The 19747-nt window shown below is 38.6% G+C and overlaps 3 protein-coding genes across 4 annotated transcripts in view; 1 reads left to right on the forward strand and 2 right to left on the reverse strand.

Annotated features, from left to right (window-relative positions):
- LOC148102407 (uncharacterized) overlaps positions 1–4091 on the reverse strand; it is a 179692-nt gene extending 175601 nt beyond the window's left edge. For both annotated transcript variants that reach the window (XR_015719106.1, XM_087841499.1), the window contains exon 1: positions 4057–4091. Coding sequence is in view for 1 of the 2 variants with exons in the window: in XM_087841499.1 (XP_087697625.1) it covers positions 4057–4059 (3 nt within the window). In the remaining variant the exon portion in view is untranslated. The remainder of the gene's footprint in view (positions 1–4056) is intronic.
- LOC148102413 (uncharacterized) lies at positions 1105–3546 on the reverse strand. Its single transcript, XM_087842370.1, has 4 exons — positions 3504–3546; positions 1668–2736; positions 1410–1576; positions 1105–1193 (listed from the first exon to the last, which is right to left on the reverse strand). Exons 1-2 carry the CDS (start codon positions 3544–3546, stop codon positions 1913–1915), a joined length of 867 nt encoding a protein of 288 aa, XP_087698496.1. The 3' UTR covers positions 1105–1193; positions 1410–1576; positions 1668–1912.
- Positions 4092–9982: 5891 nt separating the features above from the next.
- Positions 9983–12611, forward strand: LOC148102414 (uncharacterized). The gene has a single exon (XM_087841491.1). It carries the CDS (start codon positions 10104–10106, stop codon positions 12309–12311), a length of 2208 nt encoding a protein of 735 aa, XP_087697617.1. The 5' UTR covers positions 9983–10103; the 3' UTR covers positions 12312–12611.
- The last annotated feature ends 7136 nt before the right edge of the window (positions 12612–19747 follow it).

Raw genomic sequence — 19747 nt, forward strand, 5'->3', positions numbered from 1 at the left:
AAAGAATTAAGGCAGGTGTAACTAATGAAGTGGCCGGTGACTGTATTTAGTGTCTAGATTGAATTTTCAGTATTTTATTCACTTAATAGCAGGACAGAATACCACATGACTGTGGCCTTGTGTTATACCCTCTCTGCTGCAGTGATGCTGCAGACAAACACAAACATCGTGATTACACATTTAAGAAGAGCCTCTTAAAGATGAAGGTCTGTGTCTCTTGACCTAAACACATAATCCAGTTAAATCTAATTTATGTTCATCAATGCCCCTCACACTGTAACTTAAAGTAATAAATTGGTTACTGATTAATTACAGAAGCACGTTTGTGAGCATAAAGATGTAAGCCTTGGACCATCGGGATGAAATGTGGTTGTGAAACTTAACAAGCATTGATGAAGCTTCATCAGTAGTTCGAAGAATGCCTCAAAACCTTCGCTCACCACGGGTGGTTAGCAGACTGTGGTTGTACCATGCAGCCTAATAACATGCAGTAAATTGCAGGTTAAAGCAGCTTACACATTGTTAAACGAGGGAAGGGAACTAATGTGGCTGTCACATTACCCTTTTGTCCCATTTCATCCCAGGATTTGATTAAATTGCTGCTCACTTTCTACAGTACTTAAAACTGATCACACAAAACTATTTTTCTTCATCTTTTAATGATTACAAAAGTCTGTGAATCCCCAAATTGTTCAGTTGTTCTTTTTGCTCCCCATGAGGTCACTTTCACCATGTGACAAAAACAACACCCCACTGTACACACTCGGGCCACCAGCAACTTTCTAAATCCTCAATAAAAAGCTGACAGGTTGCAATGATGTTCCAAATAACTTATTAAGAAAACAACTAAATACACAGAAAATATTATGAAAACTGGTTTATTTTCTATCTCCTAGTTTGAAGTGAAGCAATAAAAACATGTATAAAACATGACAAACTGTAATATTATACAAATGCTTACGTCCTGCTGATGCAATGGAGACATCTTCCAGTGACAGTCTTCATCCGTGTGAGTGTGACGAGGCTCCTAAACCCACCGACACAGAAGTGCATGTTCACAACTCCCTCTGTGCAGGCGGGGTCAGGACCCTCCTCACCCTGGGTGAAGAGGGGTGGTGCTGTGGCCAGTCAGGTATGAAGTGCTGAGAGTGGATCTTTGGTCCTCTGTGCAGCTCTGTCCACTCTCAGCTGCCCTGCAAAGCAATAACACGAGAAAGACGTCATTTTAACACAATACAGCATTTCCATTGTTGGCAGCATGTTGTTAAAATGCAATTTTAAACTCAACATATACACAATAACTATAAATAAACTTAAACCTACAGTACTGTAGGACGATGATTTACACCAGCTATTGGAAGGATTTAGTCTTCAAGACAGTTTGTAGCCAATGTGAGGTGATAACTTACATAGCTGGAACACAGCACCACTCTCCAGTTTGTCATTTGGTCATCCATCCTTCTCATCGGGTTGGGGTAAGGCTGTCTTCTGGGTGGAGTATCTCTCTGTGTTAGCTCCGTCTTGGACGTTGAGTGTCTGAAGTGCTGAATGCTGGGAGAGGACAAGTGTAAAGCACCTGAAGACAAAAAGACAAAGAGAAAAGCATGAATTCACAGATCACCGAGTTGTTCAATTTACTTTTCTTCTGTTATGTGTTTTTACCTTACCTCTGATCCCTTAGCCACAGGCTATACCTTATGTAAAAACAAGAGACTACAGTCAGTTCACGACATCATTTTTAAACATTTTCTACTTATTTGTGTTGACATTAAGTACGGACTTACCTTTGTCCTGCATGGTGAGCTAGAGCTTGAGAAAAAATATGTTAGTCATTTAAATAGTGTCTTACAAACACTGCAAGACGCAAAGCAAACCTAAACATTTAAAGTTTAAAAACAAGTTCTAACATTACCTAGTCAGAGTCACTGTCATCAAGTGAAAGGTCAAAAGGCCTTTCCCAGAAGCGTCTGACTCCAAAAGAACCTGAGGATGTTGAAGGGCAACAGAACGTGTCATCACTTACCTTGCACCTCTTTGCACTTACCTCTTCAGTGCAGATGTCTTCTCTGCTTCTCTTTGCTGAGGAGGTGAGAGCTGAGGTTGAAGGAGAAGCTGAGAGAGTAGCGGAAGAAGGAGCAGCAGAGGAAGGAGCTGAGAGAGCAGGAGAGGAAGGAGCTGAGGGAGCAGGAGAGGAAGGAGCTGAGGGAGCAGGAGACGAAGCAGCTAAGGGAGCAGGAGAGGAAGGAGCTGAGGGAGGAGCAGAGGAAGGAGGAGAAGCTGACGGATCACCAACTGAGAAGAGTGGGGCGTTGGCCTGGCCGAAAGGCGGCATGGCGAATGGGGCAGCACCTGGAGCAATAGGATGTCGCCAATCGTGCCAAAACGGCTCTGGAGGGAGCTCCTGGATGAGAGGGGAATCATCTCTCTCATCCATGGTGTCATACCCCGAGTCGTCACTAGGCCAATCGGCCCACTCTTCTGAGTTGTTCCAATCAGAGGAATTGTCAGTGTCTTCACTCACCTCATCGACGTCCTCAGGTAGGTAGGGAGGGTACTCACCTTCCTCTTCACTGTCATCAGGATCCTGTGCTTCATGAGAAGAGGGGGAGGATGAGAGAAGGATATACTCACCATACTCACCTTCACTGACATGCTGGGTGTCAGAGTCATCCAGGATCCTGATGACCTCAGGAAGGCCTTCTTCTGCGGGACGCTCAACCACATAGTCGAGACGACCTGTGAGGAAACAAGTTCAAAATAACATTAAGAATGTAATAAACATCAAGTGCTAAAGGAACAGAGCTACATCTGTTAGTTTGAGCAGATGATGAGAGAAAAGCATTTTAGGATACATTTATGTCAGACTGAATGACACTTCTACTTGTTCATGCAAGCAACAAACAGCTAAGTCAACTAAGTTCACATCATTAACTGCTATATAATAAGATATAGTATTAGCATAACATGAGGATACCATTATTACTACTGTACTATGATTACTGTTTTCATATTCTTTATTATATTATTTTATTTTTGTTATTTTTTATTATCACGTTTTGTAGCAGGGAAAAAGTTATAGTTTATTTCAATAAAGCCTTTGATCCGAGAAGAACAGGATGTTAGGAGGGGACCGGGATCTGGTGTGTTTACACCTGTGTGTTCTGACGTCATGACATGCTGAAGATGCTGTTACCACAGAGACTGGTTTTGGGGCATTTTACAAATTGTAGTCCATTAAGCTATTTTTAACCAAATCATTAAAAAAATGTCAAATTTGAAGCCTTTAAATCAAAGTAACACCTTTTGTTTCAAATTCATACACCAGTCGTTAATAATTTCTACACCTCTCCCGGAAAATTTAAAGCATACAAACAGTTTACAGGGAAAAATCTTGGAATAAGCATATTTTGATAACATTAAAACTTGATATTCACACTGGAACTTATTAAATTATTACAGTCATTTAGTGGCTCTTAAAATAACTGAAGAAATGTTGAAAGTACCTGCAGCAAAGTCCAGGGGACTGTCGAGTCCACGACAAGCCATCTTCAGGCTTTGCTGTATGAAAAACAAGTACAAACAATCCAAAGATGAAGTACTTGTTGTCGCTAGCAAGTAAAATTCGCTTTCAGTAAAATATTTTCCGAAAACTTAACTTTCCACAGGCTGAGGTTGGAGCAGGTCAAAACAAGTCCAATAGCAAGTGTAAAGGGACGAATGGAACATTGTGCAGCATTTATATACCCTCCGCAGGCCATGGTTACGGTTGCCATCATGCGTGTGCAAGTGCATGTGATATAACTATATGAATGGAGTTAATTTATGGTCTTTTACACTTACTGCCTCTGTCAGCCTTTAAGTAGCATGTATACTAACCGCAGGTATAGGTATATCCAGAAATAAACACAGATATTAGAAAGCAGCAAATCAAATCAATCTCAATCATACTGAGATGTTTGCTTGAGTGAATAACATTAGCATGTAGCTCATGCTAATGTTACATTTTGACATTTTTCTTTTCAAAGCTAACAATAACTTACCGTTCTCTCTACTCACCATGCTGTTAAACACAGGTATATGTTAGCAATGACAACATTTAACAAATGTTTTTAAAATGCTAGCCGTGCTGATTAGCCTTTGGATTGCTTGAGGTTGTTTCCAGCTCTAGTGGTCATACGCGAACTTAGTTCTGTGCCAGCCTTTGGCATGAAAATCAATCTTGTAAAGCTCACTATTAAACTGACAAAAAGCCTTAGAGCCTAGAAACTATGATACTTACAACTGTGCTATGTTTGTGTCATAACCATTGATGTAGAAAACATGGACGACGCGACAGGTCCCCAAAAATGAAGCCAACACGTCTCTATCGCCCCCTGGTGTCTGGCTGCAGTATAGTTCATAAACCCCGCCTCCTCCATGTTAGCGGATGGGACTGGGGTCAGACTAAAATAAATTAATTCTCCTTAGATAATTTTTTTCCAAAGATTCTTTCTTTTGTTTTCAATAGTTCTCACCACGCTGATTGATGTTCAAGGGGTCTCCTTTCCCATAAGTTTGATTCTAATTCCTACCGCGGTGATGTTAAATTGGGGTGAATCGTCATCATAAGAGCTTTGAGTGACAGCTGCAGTCACGGAGAAACTTGCGTATCTCTGTTCGCGAATAGCAGATAGAGCTCAGGCTCTGAGAGGAGGACCAGCGTTTACGTTACGAAAACACGATCGAGTGTTTTAACCTGACAGTCTGAGGTGTTCTTCAGTAAACTGGACTACCCGACAGAAGGACCCGAGGCCCCGCTGCACTTTTTCGGTAAGTTAAATGTGTTTGTAAGCTAATCCGTAACTACCGTCCATAGCTAGCTCCTGAGACCTAGCTAGCTAAAATGAGCACTCGGCTGTCAGGGTTCGTTTAGCTGTGCAGGTGAATGAATTTACTAAAGAAATCAAGAGAAACGCCCCGGGCTGCTCAGTCACTAATTACTGTTACTGTACTTTTATTACAAGTATTATATTATACTGTAAAAGCACCAGGCTGCACTCTGCTTCAGCTCCTGTGCAGAGCTGAATATTAAATATGTGCAAACAACAGCATGTTTTCAGTCTTTTGCTACATCTGTAAAGACAGAAACATTTTTTTTAAAAGCTTGTACTTCAGTAACTCCTCGTTAATCAGGAACTATGGATTAAAGTACTGTAGTGTACTGTAATACTGAAAAAAATGTAAGAGAAGAACTTCAGATCCTGAGTGTGTGAGGACAGAAGAATCAGCTTTATTTCAATATTGAGGGATAAAATTTATTTAAAATTTATTTATTTATATCTGAGTTTGATGGTTCTGTTGTCTTTGTGATTACAGGAGCTGCCCTCAGATTCAGACCTCAGCCCCATCGAGTGACAGCAGACAGATCATCCAACATGTTCACATGTTAACTGTAAAATGAACTGATGAAAACAGTACAAAGGTTAAAGTACCACACATACTGTAGTGAAAGCTGCAGCTGTTTTATTGATAAAGTTAAACAAAAATGACAAAAAACAAAAGGATTAATCACTCATGTAACTGTGTCACTATATATCAGCATTAACAGGACCTCAGTTTGGTGTTTCACAAAGCTGCTGATCTCAGACCTGCACAGCTTCCGTTTTAAACACTTAATGTACTCAGCTGCATGAAGAGCATATGAGATTTTCTCTAACACAATTAAATAAAACCTGATGAAGGTCAAAGGTCGTCACTTGTATGTTGAACTACAAACTTGTCATCTGGAATTCTTTCACAGTTTTTTGCAGATAGTATTATTTACCATAAAGTGATTCAGAGTTATTCATACCAGAGTAACCAGAGAGGATCACATATTTTTAAATATATAACTTTCTACAGGACTGAATATAATATCTTTATGTAAAAGTCCGGAGCCTCTGGGGAGTATCAGAGTATTTATAACATTACACAAAACAAAGGTCTCCATCACAGTGTTGATGAAATGTTGGGTTTATCCATCTCCTGGGGCGGGCCTACGGAGGAGTGCTGAAGATTTCCCTGTGAGGGAGCTGCTGGTGAAGATCATGAGTCCTGCTTGATCACTGCCATGAGCTTCAGTCTTCCTGGTGTTTCTTAAATGATGCCTCTTACAGCGGGTCAACAGAACTTATGGCACAGGACAGCTGTGAATAAAGAAAGGGAAGAAGTTTCTCCAAACCTCTGGACCCAGGAAACCCAGCTTGGTCTGATGGTCTCCCTCACTAGTTTATCTCCAGGGTGAATGTAGCTGTTGATATAATATGGACTCTATTATTAAATGAAAAGAACAAATTAGACTACACTACTGAAACCTCATGCTGTTGTTTTTAAAGTCTCCATGTTACCAGGCTGTAGAGATTTAAACAGTTTTAGATCCATTACACTCATAGTCTTATGTTAAAATCTCAAAGGACAGCATTAAATTTTTGATATAAACAGTAACTCTGGGCCTCTGTAGAGTGTGCAGATGATCTCATCGCTGTCTAAAAATGGATAAAAAAAAAAACATAAGTGTTGAAGACTATTAGAGTAGCAGGTGTGTAGCATCGCTAACTAGCTAGCAACAAGCCTTCAACACAATGCGTATGCTAGCGGCTAAGCTAACTAACGAATTAACAACAGAGTGATTTTAGAACTATAAGATGATAAGCTGTGTGTCTTTGTGATAACAGTAACATGGTTGTATTTACCTTAATTAAACGAGTCGTCACTCGCGGTAAACCAGCAAAAAACTACGTAAAAAGTGTAGGGGGCGTGTTTGCGGTCACGTCCAGCGGGTGTGTGGGCGGGAGCGTTACACAGTTGCTCCACCTCAAGTCACTACTCCGCAGACTCTGGCTCCAAATTTGCACGATGGCAGCCTCCACAAGCGGGATATTTTGGCTTCGTTTTTGCACAATGGTAGGAGGCGGGGTCGCGTCGTCCATGTTTTCTACAGTCAATGGTCATAACATATAGCAAGACCCCATAACGATAACTGACCTTTGACCTCTTCTCAAGATGAATCTTAAGGTTAAAGAGATAATGCTATATAGAGCTATTTTAACACTATGTTTCTTACTGCCATTGTTTGACAACATATAAGCATAAGGGAAATGATATATGGAGATTCTAAATATCAGGTTATTATGACTTTATTATAAACTTTACAGTAACAGTTCAGAACTATTAAGCAAGATTTGTTTTGGAAAAATCACATTTGTGATCAAAACTTTTTACTTCACATTTGTTACTAAATAATTCAATAAATTATGCTCAAGTAGTGAGTAGTCACAACAATAGTAATTATGCTGAAAATTATGTTAAAGTGATTTTCAGCTGAGCATTTAAACAAAAGCCTGGACAAAAGTTCTGCTGAACAACACACATATGTTACCAATATTGTAGCTGGTGTTATTTTATAATTTATTTTATTTGTGATACAATTTAAAACTTTATTAACCTTTTCAATAAAACAAAGTCTCAGATTTAATTATTCTGAAACTAAGTTTAAGCTTCCCAGAACGTTTTGTTGCAAGTTACATTACTGATATAAGAAATATAAAATGTTTGTATTGTTCACCCACAAGTGCAGTCTCTGGCTCAAACACAGAAGCTTGGTATGTTTGGTTGTCAGTCCAGACATTCCTAAAGAAAGTTGTCCTTCTTCAGTTCCAGACCTTTCTAGATAAAAATGGCATTAGTGAAGTATTTCAGTCTGGTTTTAAAACGCACCACAACACTGAAACTGCTCTTGTAAAAGTTTTTAATGACCTTTTAACTTTTACTGACTTGGGAGATTTTGCCATTTTAATACTGTTAGACCTCAGTGCTGCATTTGATACCGTAGATCATGGGATTCTTATCTCTCGGCTTGAGCACTGTGTCAGAATCAAAGGCTGCTTTGGAGTGGTTTAAATCTTACCTGTCCAACCAAAGTTTTTCTGTTAGATTGGGGGATACATCGTCCTCAAAAGCCTCACTTTCTTGTGGGGTCCTCAAGGAGTCCAATCTTGGTCCAGTTCTCTTTTCTATTTATATGCTCCCTATGGGTTCACCTTTTAAAAAACATGGGATCTCATTCCATTCTATGCAGACGACTCACAGATTTACCTGCCACTGAAACGTAAATCTGTGAGTCCTCTGAAGGGTTCGCTAGATTGTTTGGAGGATGTTAAGGATGGCATGGATGGCTTTAAACTTCCTTAACCTGCATGAACAGAAAACAGAGGTGATTGTGTTTGGTCCCTGTGACCGCTGTAACTTTGGCCCTTTAGGAATTCATAATTTTAATTTCAAGCATTCACACTAATTAGTCTTTAGGAAGAACAAATAATATTTCAGAGCTTCTGTTGTAGTCAGCAGATATCTCCATCAAGACCTCCTTCATGAATAAATTTGTGTTAAGCTACCAGGTATTGTTAAAATCTTCTACCATTCACCTCATTTGTCCCATCGGACACGGTGATGGAGAACTGGGATACTTAACGGATATACATCTGTCCAATTAAGAAGCAGAAACCACTGTGAGTCTATTTCAACCTCGTTAGTTTAATATTAAAGCGACAGCAGGTACAAAACTACAAAACTCTGAAACAGGGAATGGCTTGGCAGACCATTGCTCTCTCCTGATCCCTCCTGATGGATTTTTGTCTACCTTTGATTTTCTTTGTGTCCATTCCACCAATTCCGGTGGTCTCGGGCAAATGCCAGTTCAACAAAGTGAGTAATTTCAGAGATGAATTCTTCTGCGTCTGTTTCAGTTATAGTTGTGATGTCTTATCTTTCATATTTTGTTGTGACATGTGTTTGTAGGCCACCATGGCATTTTCTGGCCACACACTGAGTTTGTTTCCTGAATTTGGCTCTTATCAAATTTACAAGGGGATAAAACTAAATTGAGACTAAAGTTAAACTGGAATAACAATGCTTCTCTTTACTCTGTGTTGCCTCCGAAGTATAAAATCCAGTGGGAAACATAATCAGGTTTGTTTGCAACAATCCAGCATTACTCAGCGTGAAACTAAAGGTGACTGTCTTAAAAACAAGAACCAGATTTTTCTTTTTGCTTTCCAGGAGTTCTGTTATCCTCGCTTATTTTGGATGCAAAGACCTGATGCAGCCGTTTGTAAGACAACACATTTATGGTTATTCCTGACATACAAAGTGTGCAACAGACACATTACATAGTTATCTATGATGTGCATTAATGAGGAAAAGGACAAAACTTCTTCTGAATTTAGACTTTCATTGATTTCCAGCTGTGATATTTCATTTCCTAACATTTTCACAGAACAGTTTAACAAACCCATAATACTATCATATAAATTGCAATATTGAATGAAACAAGGAGCCAAACAAAAAAACAAACAAACAAAAAATGGTTTTACATCCTGATTTGTATCAGCTACCAGTTAACCTATGTTAGTTCCTTTCAGATTAATCAAAGTTTCTTTTAGTTGTTGTTCTAACACTCTGATCAATACAATCGATAGAACTCCACTCAGTTCTATCGATTTAATTTAGCCTGATTCAGTCCACCCAATGCTTTCACTCACTGTATGTGCAAACTGTCTGGATATGATAGCCAGTAACACTTACACGAGTTACCAATACAACTCAAACAAAATGAATTTGTGCTGAAAGGTGCTATATAAATAAAACTGTACTTTTACCTTTTACTTACTTTCTTTACTCACTTTGTATGTTATTGCAATAACACTTTTTTTTTATTTTTTATTTTTTATTTTTTTTTTACAAAAGTAACAGGGATTGAAACTTCATTGGTAATTTTCCAGGCAAAAACATTATCCTCAATCAGAACCTCATTGGCTTACGGAATGTTGATGTTATTTAAAAAGATTCAAACAAAAATATGACCTCATTCAAAAATGTCATGTGACTTATGGAATTCTGATGTCACACTCCTCTAAAGCTTTGATCCTTTGAAGCTTTAAACCTCATGAATCCTTAAATAGGGGTGAGGATGTACAACTTTTAGTCCGTTATTTGCAGCACTTATGTTAGCAGCATTCAAACGTTCGCCAGTAAAACATTTTGAAACATTTGGATCCTTTTTGTAGTCACGGTATACAGACTCCAACATGTCTCAGAAAGATCAAGAAAGACAAGAAGTTGACCCCAGCTCTATTCCGTGGTATGAGTCCCTAGACCCTTATATCAGCTCTCTTCCTTGGGACGAACAGGTAGAATTAGAGGAACAGCGATTGGAAGAAATGCAAAATGAAAATCTCATGAACAGAGAGAAGATTAAGATCCTGACGGAAGAAAATGAGAGAAAGAGCGCTGAATTAGAAAAATTATCCTACCATCTTCAAGAAAAAGAGGGTATTATTGAGGAGAAACAATGGGCTCTCCAAGATAAGAAGAATCAGGAGCTCCAAGAAAAGCTTGATGAAGCTTTGGAAAAAGTTAAAGATCTGCTCCAAAAGGAGAAAAAAGAGAGCATTAAAGGGGATACAATGCTCAAGAAGAATCAAGAGCTCCAAGAAAAGCTTGACGAAGCTCTAGGAAAACTTAAGGAAATCCACCAAGACAAGAAACAACAGCCCACAGAGCAGAGAGACCTGCAGAGCAAACTCCAAGGCATGGAGGAAAAATACAAAGCGCTGCAGGTGAAGTATGATAAAACTCTGCACAAAAATCAACAGTTGCTTCAAGACAAGAAGCAACTGAGAGAGCAACGGGAAATGCTCGAGAAAGGAACGGACTCCAAGGTTGAAGTCTTGGAGGAAAAACTGAAAATGCTCCAAATAACTCTTGAGGAAACACTGCTCAAAAATAAAGAGTTGCTTGACGAGAAAGACCAACAGAAAATACAACAGGAAGAAATGGATTGCAAGCTGAGGAACATCGAGAAACACAACGAAGGCTTGCAAGTAATTCTTGATGAAGCTCTGGAGAGAAATAAAGAGATCCTCCAAGACAAGAAACAACAGCCCACAGAGCAGAGAGACATGCAGAGCAAACTCCAAGGCATGGAGGAAAAATACAAAGCCCTACAGGTGAAATATAATAAAACTCTGCACAAAAATCAACAGTTGCTTCAAGACAAGAAGCAACTGGAAACGAAACAGAAAGAAATGGACTCCAAGCTTGACGAGATGGAGAAAAAACACAGAGGGCTCCAAATCAGGCTTGATAAAAAAGTGCACAGAAATAAAGAGTTCATTCAAGAGAGAGAGCAACGGGAAATGCTCGAGAAAGGAACGGACTCCAAGGTTGAAGTCTTGGAGGAAAAATTGAAAATGCTCCAAATAACTCTTGAGGAAACACTGCTCAAAAATAAAGAGTTGCTTGACGAGAAAGACCAACAGAAAATACAACAGGAAGAAATGGATTGCAAGCTGAGGAACATCGAGAAACACAACGAAGGCTTGCAAGTAATTCTTGATGAAGCTCTGGAGAGAAATAAAGAGATCCTCCAAGACAAGAAACAACAGCCCACAGAGCAGAGAGACATGCAGAGCAAACTCCAAGGCATGGAGGAAAAATACAAAGCTCTACAGGTGAAGCATGACAAAACTCTGCACAAAAATCAACAGTTGCTTCAAGACAAGAAGCAACTGGAAACGAAACAGAAAGAAATGGACTCCAAGCTTGAAGAGATGGAGGAAAAACACAGAGGGCTCCAAATCAGGCTTGATAAAAAAGTGCACGGAAATAAAGAGTTGCTTCAAGAAAAAGACCAACAGAAAATGCAACAGGAAGAAGAAAAACTCATTCTCCAGAGGAAAATTCAAGAACTCCAAGAATTGTATAATGAAACGAGGTACAAAACAACTGTACTGGACGGAGAAAAGAAAGAAATGGAAAAACAATGCTCAGCGATGCAGAGTAGCATCAATGAAATGCTGAGAAAAAATACCGAACTTGAGGAACTTTCAAAGAACTTGAAGTGCAAAAACACTGAAATCCAGGTGCAAAAGCAAGAACAACAGAAAACACATAAAGACCTGCAGTGTAGACTTCAGGAAATCCAGAAGAGAAACCAGCAGTTGGAAGACATGCACAAGAAAGTAGAACAGAGAAATACAGATGTGCACAAGGCAAAGCGAATAGAGGAGGCAACAGTTAAAGAACTGAAAGACAAGCTTGAAGAAAAACAAGAACAATTAGAAGACATGGTGAAAAGATGCAACAAACTTGAGAAAGAAAACACAGAAACAATGGATGAGCTGAAAACCCTCATCATTGAGAAAAAGGTGCTCGTCGAAGAGTATCTTAAAAAGAAGAAAAAACGCTTCTTCTGGTTCTGGAGGAGGGACACTGCTGCTTCTCACCTGATGTAACCTTGTCTTCCTCCACCTCTATTCCAACTTCATTTTCCCCCTTCCCCTTCCCCTCCCTCCTTTTCTTTTTTCACCCTCACCCCCCGACCAGTCCCGGCAGTTGACTGCCCCCTCCTGAGCCTGGTTCTGCCATAGGTTTCTCCTTTAGATTTCTTTCACTTTAAAGGAGTTTTTCCTATCCACTGTCGCCTGGTGCTTGCTCAGAGGGGATTGTTGGGGTTTTCTATCCCCCCCCCCCCCCTTTTTTTTTTTTTTACCTCTTTTCCCCCTTCTACATTTTCCTTTACCCAATAAATACAATTGGCCACATTTTACATGTGTTTGAAAAATGTCTTCATTCAACAATAATTCATCTTAGGTATAAAAACAAGAAATGTGTAATAGCTGCATGTGTGTTTGTGTGTGTGCATAATATACATACTTAACTTGTATCCCAGAAAGAATTAATACTAGATGGGTAGAGACAGGTTTTAAAGACTACAAATGAAAACATGTGAGTCCTATAATCTAAGCTCGTTTCACCAATAGGTGATGTTACATTTTAAATTAGGCACTTCATTACAGGACTGTCATTGTACCGAGGTACATTAAATAACATGAAAATGGATTTCTCGTGTCTCAGGTGACCTCGCTGTGAAGGTATTAACTTGTTGAATAATTTAGCTCTGCAATAGCAAAGTTATTTCTCACCACAGAGATGAGGGAATTTCACAAAGTCAAAATTAAAACTTGCAAACATTACACGGGGAAGGCAGTAACTCAACATGCCAACAAGGCATCAAGGAAATAAAGACATCTCAGTATCAGCTCTCTTCATGTCGTCTACTGACAGCTAAATGAGCACAATTCTATGGTCTTCTTGGCTTTTGGCATCTATTCCTCAGCTGAAGGTTTATACATCATCGTAATCAGGACAGCCAGGCTGGGAGACAGATCCAAAATTCTCAGTCAGTGATGAAAATCAAGCTTTTTTAGTTCCATCATATTAAAGCAAATTACATTTTCATTTCCATTTGTCCTGACAGGAAATAGCAGAAAATGCCACATTTTGTTTAAACATGGGCTGAATGCTACGCAGGTTCATATCTGAGCTGATCTCGTGGTACAAAACAAACAAAAATCGTTCCTATTTTCACACGTGAAGTCAAAACGTTCTGGGAAGTTGAGTATATTGGATGTTTAATGGTAGAAACAGACTTTTTAGACTTCTAGAGACTGACTGATGTGAGTTTAAATCAAATCTGAATCCGATGTGCTTATCTTTCTAGTTGTGGTCTGCAAAGATGTCAGGTTTTTAAAACTAATTAAAGGGCAATAGTGTGATATTTTGTATTTATTTATTTCCTTTTTTTGTCCTTCTTTAAGAAATTTGTATTGAAATAAAAACAAGTGCAAGGGCTTTTATTTTGTCCTGATGAAACCCACTTTACTATACTTGACATAATTCTTTTTGATTTACACAGATATGCAGATATACTACATGTGTAACATTCATGTCATTGTTTAAATGTTTAATAATAAAGTACATGAATAACTTGAGCTTATTATATATCATAGTAAAGTATATTTCCTATTAACTAGGCAGGTCATTCTCTTTCTCTTGACAACGCTGTCTTTAAATAAAAATATATAATTCTCTATATTCCTATCTATTCCAAACAACGGTAGTAAGTAACAAAGTTTCAAATTTGTCTTTCACTTTGACTCTTAATTTAATAATAATAAAATAATGAACAAGAGGTCAGAGATCAAATGTGGCATGATACCTTAAATCTTTCTATGACACTTTCTGTATGTGGACCAGAGATGGGCAATAACGCATAATCCGATTACTTTTTTCAAGTAACGAGTAAAATAAGGGATTACTATTGCAAAAAAGGTAATTAGATTACTGTTACTTTCCCGTTAGCACGCTGTGTTACTGCGTTACTACGTTACTAAACCGTGATTTCGTTTGCGAGAGTGTCTCGTGACAATGATGTAAGCGTCGTTCGTGGCAACAGCTGTGTGCAGATCAAAAATGGATAATATAACGAGTGCGGGAGAGAGAACGACTGTGCAGCGTTTAAAGCGTGGAAGTACTGACCTTACTTCGAGTTTGATTCCATAAAAAGTGACAAAAACATTAGTGTCCGCTGTACACTGCATGGGAAGAAAACTTCTTTTTACAGCGAAAAACCCCCTAAACTACCGAGCAAGCACCGAGTACGCTGCCACGGGAATGCGAAATTCACAGAGAAACTCCAAGATTCTTCCACTGACATGTGGCACACCTGCACCAGGGCAAACCTCTGCCTGCCTAACTCCTGCTAAGCAGGGGAAAATAGAGCAACAGGACCACTGAGTCTTTGATTTGATTTGATTTTTTTTCTGCTGTGTTTTACTTGCATCTATTTGAAAGAGTGAGTGTAAACACAAAAAACTATTTAATTTTATGTGCTGGAATGTGCAGAAAACAGGTTTAAATGTTAAACAAATTTCTTCCAGTCAGACAATGTTGCATATGATTTAATTTTTGCTTGATGCATAAAGTTAAAAGATTAAAACTAATAAAATTAGTTTTAAAAACAGACTTTTTCATTTGATTACATTTTATATGGTGGATTATGCAGAAAAAGTAGAATTGGGCTGAAAGATCTATTGCTTTATTACCTATTCAGGTTGTAAATCATGGTTTTTAAAAGTAACTAAAAAACTAATTACTTTTGAAAATAAGTAATCAGTAAAGTAACAGGATTACTTTTGGGGGAAATAAGTAATCAGTAATTAGTTACTGATTCCTTTTTTCAAGTAACTGGACCAACACTGATTGTGATTACTTTGGTTGCAATCAGATTGCCATGGTCACCTGCAGTTTGCATGTAGGATGCCAACTACTCACCAAGTGGTGGACAAAGTTTGGTTTGGTTTAGTTTGGCTTTCATCTTTACTTTTGCGCCCTCCTGTGTCTCATGGTCTAATCAGCCCCTTGTGCATTTATAATCCCTCCTTTCCCTCTGCTTTGCCTCACAAACAGCATGCACACCTGACTTGACTGCCAGATAAAATAAATAAGGTCAGTATAAAAAGAAAAGGAGCAGAGAGAAGAAAACATTTAAAGTCCCCCCATCAAGCAAAGATTTATCAGTAAAACCTGGCTTTTGGCAGCGTTTGGGAAAACAATTCATCCAAAATTAAATCAAAGTATTAAGCATGCAAGCAAGCAATTTATTTATATAGCACTTTCAGAAAAACACAGCTGAACACAAAGTGCTGTACACTTGGCATGCCAAAAATGATACATGAGTAAGTAAAAAAAAAAAAAAAAAAAAGATTTACCCAAAATAAATAAATAAGAATAAATAATAATAAAATGAGAACAAATAGCACCAAATAAAAATGTATAAAATGATAATTAGAATTAAAAACAATAAAATCTGTGTCATACAGAGTCATATGCCAAGGATTAGAAATTTTCTCAATCTCATAAAGAATAGTGTCATTTATAGTACCTCTACTCTCTGCGTTTATGTGGTCATTTATATGGCGTGTCATACAAAACCTAAACTGTTTTAGGTTTTCTAGCATCACTTCTGATGCTTTCAATCATTGTTTCCACACAAATTTTGCTTAAATGAATGCATGTGCGCGTCACACTCCTGGTGTTAATGCACAAAACAAGCAGTTCCAGTACTTGCAGATGTTGACTTGTAATACACAACACCCCCAATGGGTTAAATAAAGAAGCATAAGCAGATATTTACTTGATAAACTGTCTCAGCCATGAACAGAGCTCAACAAATGTTGTGTTTCTGAACACTAGAAACATCGTGCACTCTATATATGAAGACGTAGATTCTCTTTTTCACATGTTAGCATGTTGTTTGGCCCACAGCTGTGGCTTACATTACCGCAGCTGTGATAAAATGATCAGGAGTAGTTCTATGTGCACATTAAGCATCTCCTGTAAGTTTCCTTGTACTTCCTTGCAGGTCTATGTGGGAGGAGGCAAATATGTTCACCTTTGTGTTTACGAGAAACTCCCGGCTTATGGAGGAACGCTCAAGCTGACCAGGCTGCAGCATCCCAACAGTCAACATGACAATATTGAGTCCTATTGAGAATTTCAATCACAGAACCTGTAAAGTGGGGTTAGGCGAGATGTGCTTACGTGTTGGTGCCATACTCTACGCTGTTCTAGCAGCTCTAACATTGATTAATGCATTTGATAGCATTTAGGCCAAGTTAAACTGAAAAAGATTAAAAGAATGGCTGCACAGTGAAAGGACGGGCGGGCATGTCCCAGTAGCTGTCACATCACGTGAAAACTATGGATTGATCGATACTGAAAATGCAGGGTCTGTCAACAGAACACAAAGCAAACATGAAGTGCTCCCTATGTCACTACCTGATGACGTGCTTGCCTGTGTTAGTCACAGCTGCTTCCTGCACTGCACAACTTGAAATTTCCCAAATGTGCTTGACTGCAGTGATAAACTACTCGTTCTGTGAAGCACTTTGGCATACCTGTGGTTTTTTAAATGTGCTATATAAATAAAATTGTATTGTATTGTATTGTACAGATAACAGACCATCGAAGCAAAATTCAAATGTCTGGCACAGCAGACGGTAAACAATTTGTCTCTAGAAGCAGATCACGATCGAGTTTGTTCGGACACAGTAAACGTATTAAACCACCTGAAAACACACAACATCCTGCAATCTAATGAATGCATGAAGGGCAAGAGCAACAATGCAGTGACTGCTAATGTGAATCGTCTCTGAACTCAGATGTCCATAAAAGGTACTGTTACTTCAGTGCAAAGCAAAAGCCTCAAATATAATAACAACACTGTTATCTCAAATAGCATGCCACTCAAAATTAGAGATGTACATATAGGCCCTTGGGGGTGGGTACTTTGTTTCTCTCCCCCTTAAGTTCAGTAGGTATAACGAAATTGTATTAAATAAATAAAGTTTTTGGAAATTTGAATTTCAATTACAGCTCACACCCTGTATTTTCACTTCCCGGCAGACTCAAGAGTATTTTGTCATACGCTCTGTTTTGTTTTGTTTTTTTCAAGTTACTCATTACTTTCAAAGTGACTAGTTACTAGGGAAAGTAACTTTGGTTTTACTCAGAATTCTTCTACTAATGTGTTGCTTCCCTAACTGGATACCAGCAAGGATGCCAGTCTTCTAGCTTGCTTAAATGGTAGCACTATCCTGCCACAAGTGCACTGTGCCACCTAATGGCCTGAACCTAAAATGCCAGTGTAGTAGTGTGAGTGCAATTTAATGATGAAATGAATGAAACTAAATTTGAAATTAACAATGTTTTTTTAATGTGTCACTTTTTAATCTGTCTGTTTTAATCTATTTCTATTGTTTCAAACCTCTATAAATGCAAACACATCATTTTGGAGTTGATGCAGCAGTGTTATAAATCTAATCATTGTACGTAATATCACTAGGAAGAAGCGGTGGATCACAAAACACGACATACAGTGTGTTGAAACTTTTTTGAAAAGTATATTTATTTTTGCCATTGAAATTGGTAGAAAGTTTACTTTTAGCAGTGCCAACATTAAACTGTGCCTCAGACCATTTAGGAGCTGTAGGTATCAAAATAGTGCAAAAATGGTTCAACATGAACACAGTGAGGTTTGTCCATTCTGTGTAAACTCTAAGCTGAACTGCACCAACTGCAGACCTCATGTTCAGTAATGATGGGCAAACTTTAAAGTATTTTAAACCTCATAAATAGTCTAGATTTAACCAAAATAATAATTCATCCAGTCAGGCCAAGTAGATAAATAAAATATGATGGTAGATTAAGTGCTTCAGTGGTCTAAGATTCTAGCCTACGTCACAGCATCACGTGCGCTTTTTACGCCCAACATGGAAACTGCAGTCGTGGTGCTTTCGGTTGTACTCGGAACTCGGACATTCTGCCTTCTGAGTAGGAAGATGTAGGTAACTCCAGACTGCAGATGAGCTGCATATGTGTTTAGTAGTAATTTGTTTTTGTAGAGGGCTAGCAAAACAACCGTGTTCGAGGGCATCGCCGTATTGGAATCCCGACTTCTCTGACGAGGCTAACCAGAACGCCGTTTACTCAAGTGTGACATCATTCCCAGGTCCGTCTTCCGATTTCGAACGCAACACACAAACTAACGAATAAGGACCCTATCTAAATCCCAGTAATGATAAACGCAGGGCTGGACTGGGACAAAAAATCGGCCCGGGCATTTTGACTGGTGACCGGCCCACCATGGTATTATAGGAAAAACCATAAATCCTTTGAATGAAAACAAACGCTGTTGTCACAGTGATGGACACTGTCTTCCTGGTACATATGTATCAGTCTAATAAACTTAAACCTACACCATCCTCCCTATTCTGGTATTATGAACAGTACCTGAAAGTAGACTGCTTGGTCGAGTTAACCTCCTGAACTATCTACAACACATGGTGAAAACCTGAAATTAAGACAGAGAAGACTAGAGGTGAGACATGATCATTACTGATTACTGATGACAGATTTAGATATATTTTCATAAACCATTCATTTGCCACATCAATAAACAGCATGGCAGGGCAAAATATTTTTTCTAACATGGCAACCTTTAAAAAGTGAAAGGAGACAGAAAGACAGATGAGAAAGAATAAAACTTAATTGACTTTTTGATGGCATTTTACACACAGTACTGGTACAGAATCTGGAAAATGTGGGAAAAATACTGGCATCATATACAGTACTTAGCTAGTACTGAAGAAATTATGATGGGACCCTAAAAAAAATTACTATGTACAATAATGGATTTTTATACATTTTACATCAGATGAAAACGTTTGTTGTAAGATTCAGATAATTATTTGTTAAAAGTGAGAAATTTTAAATGAGAATAAGAAAGTATTTCTTTGTGCCCCCCTTTCCCTGTTAATGCCCTACCTGCCCCCCAGGCAAAACTTTGCTAGACCCGCCCCTGCACAGTTACCAGCTGTCAGCTACCTAAAAAAGGATCCTGGTGTTATTTGTCTCTCAGAAACAGTTCATAACTTCCCTTCAACTCATCCATGTCACCTAAAAGGTAAACCTGTTTCTCCATCACCTGTTCAGCTCTGATGATTCAGTAAGGACATCTCCTGGTTTCATCTTCATGTTTCCCTCTCACCAGATAACCAAACCGATATCATGACCAGCAGCTTTTACAGATTTTTTCCATTATCCTTGTAGTCTTTATTGTCCTGCAAGGTAGTAGTTTCTTAAGCATGGTAGAGCCATCCCTCCTCTTTCTTATCCTTGCTGCAGAACACTGAAATGATTCTAGGTTTCATAACCTGCCAGATGAATTAGGAAATCTATTTGTCCCAGTCTCTAAACTCATTATCACTTACTTCTACCGACAGTGTTCAAAAATATATAAAAGACGAGGGAGGATATTCATCTTCAT

The sequence above is a fragment of the Neolamprologus brichardi genome, chromosome 6 (assembly GCF_056152115.1).
Source record: "Neolamprologus brichardi isolate AB-2024 chromosome 6, ASM5615211v1, whole genome shotgun sequence".
Lineage (NCBI taxonomy): Eukaryota > Metazoa > Chordata > Actinopteri > Cichliformes > Cichlidae > Neolamprologus > Neolamprologus brichardi.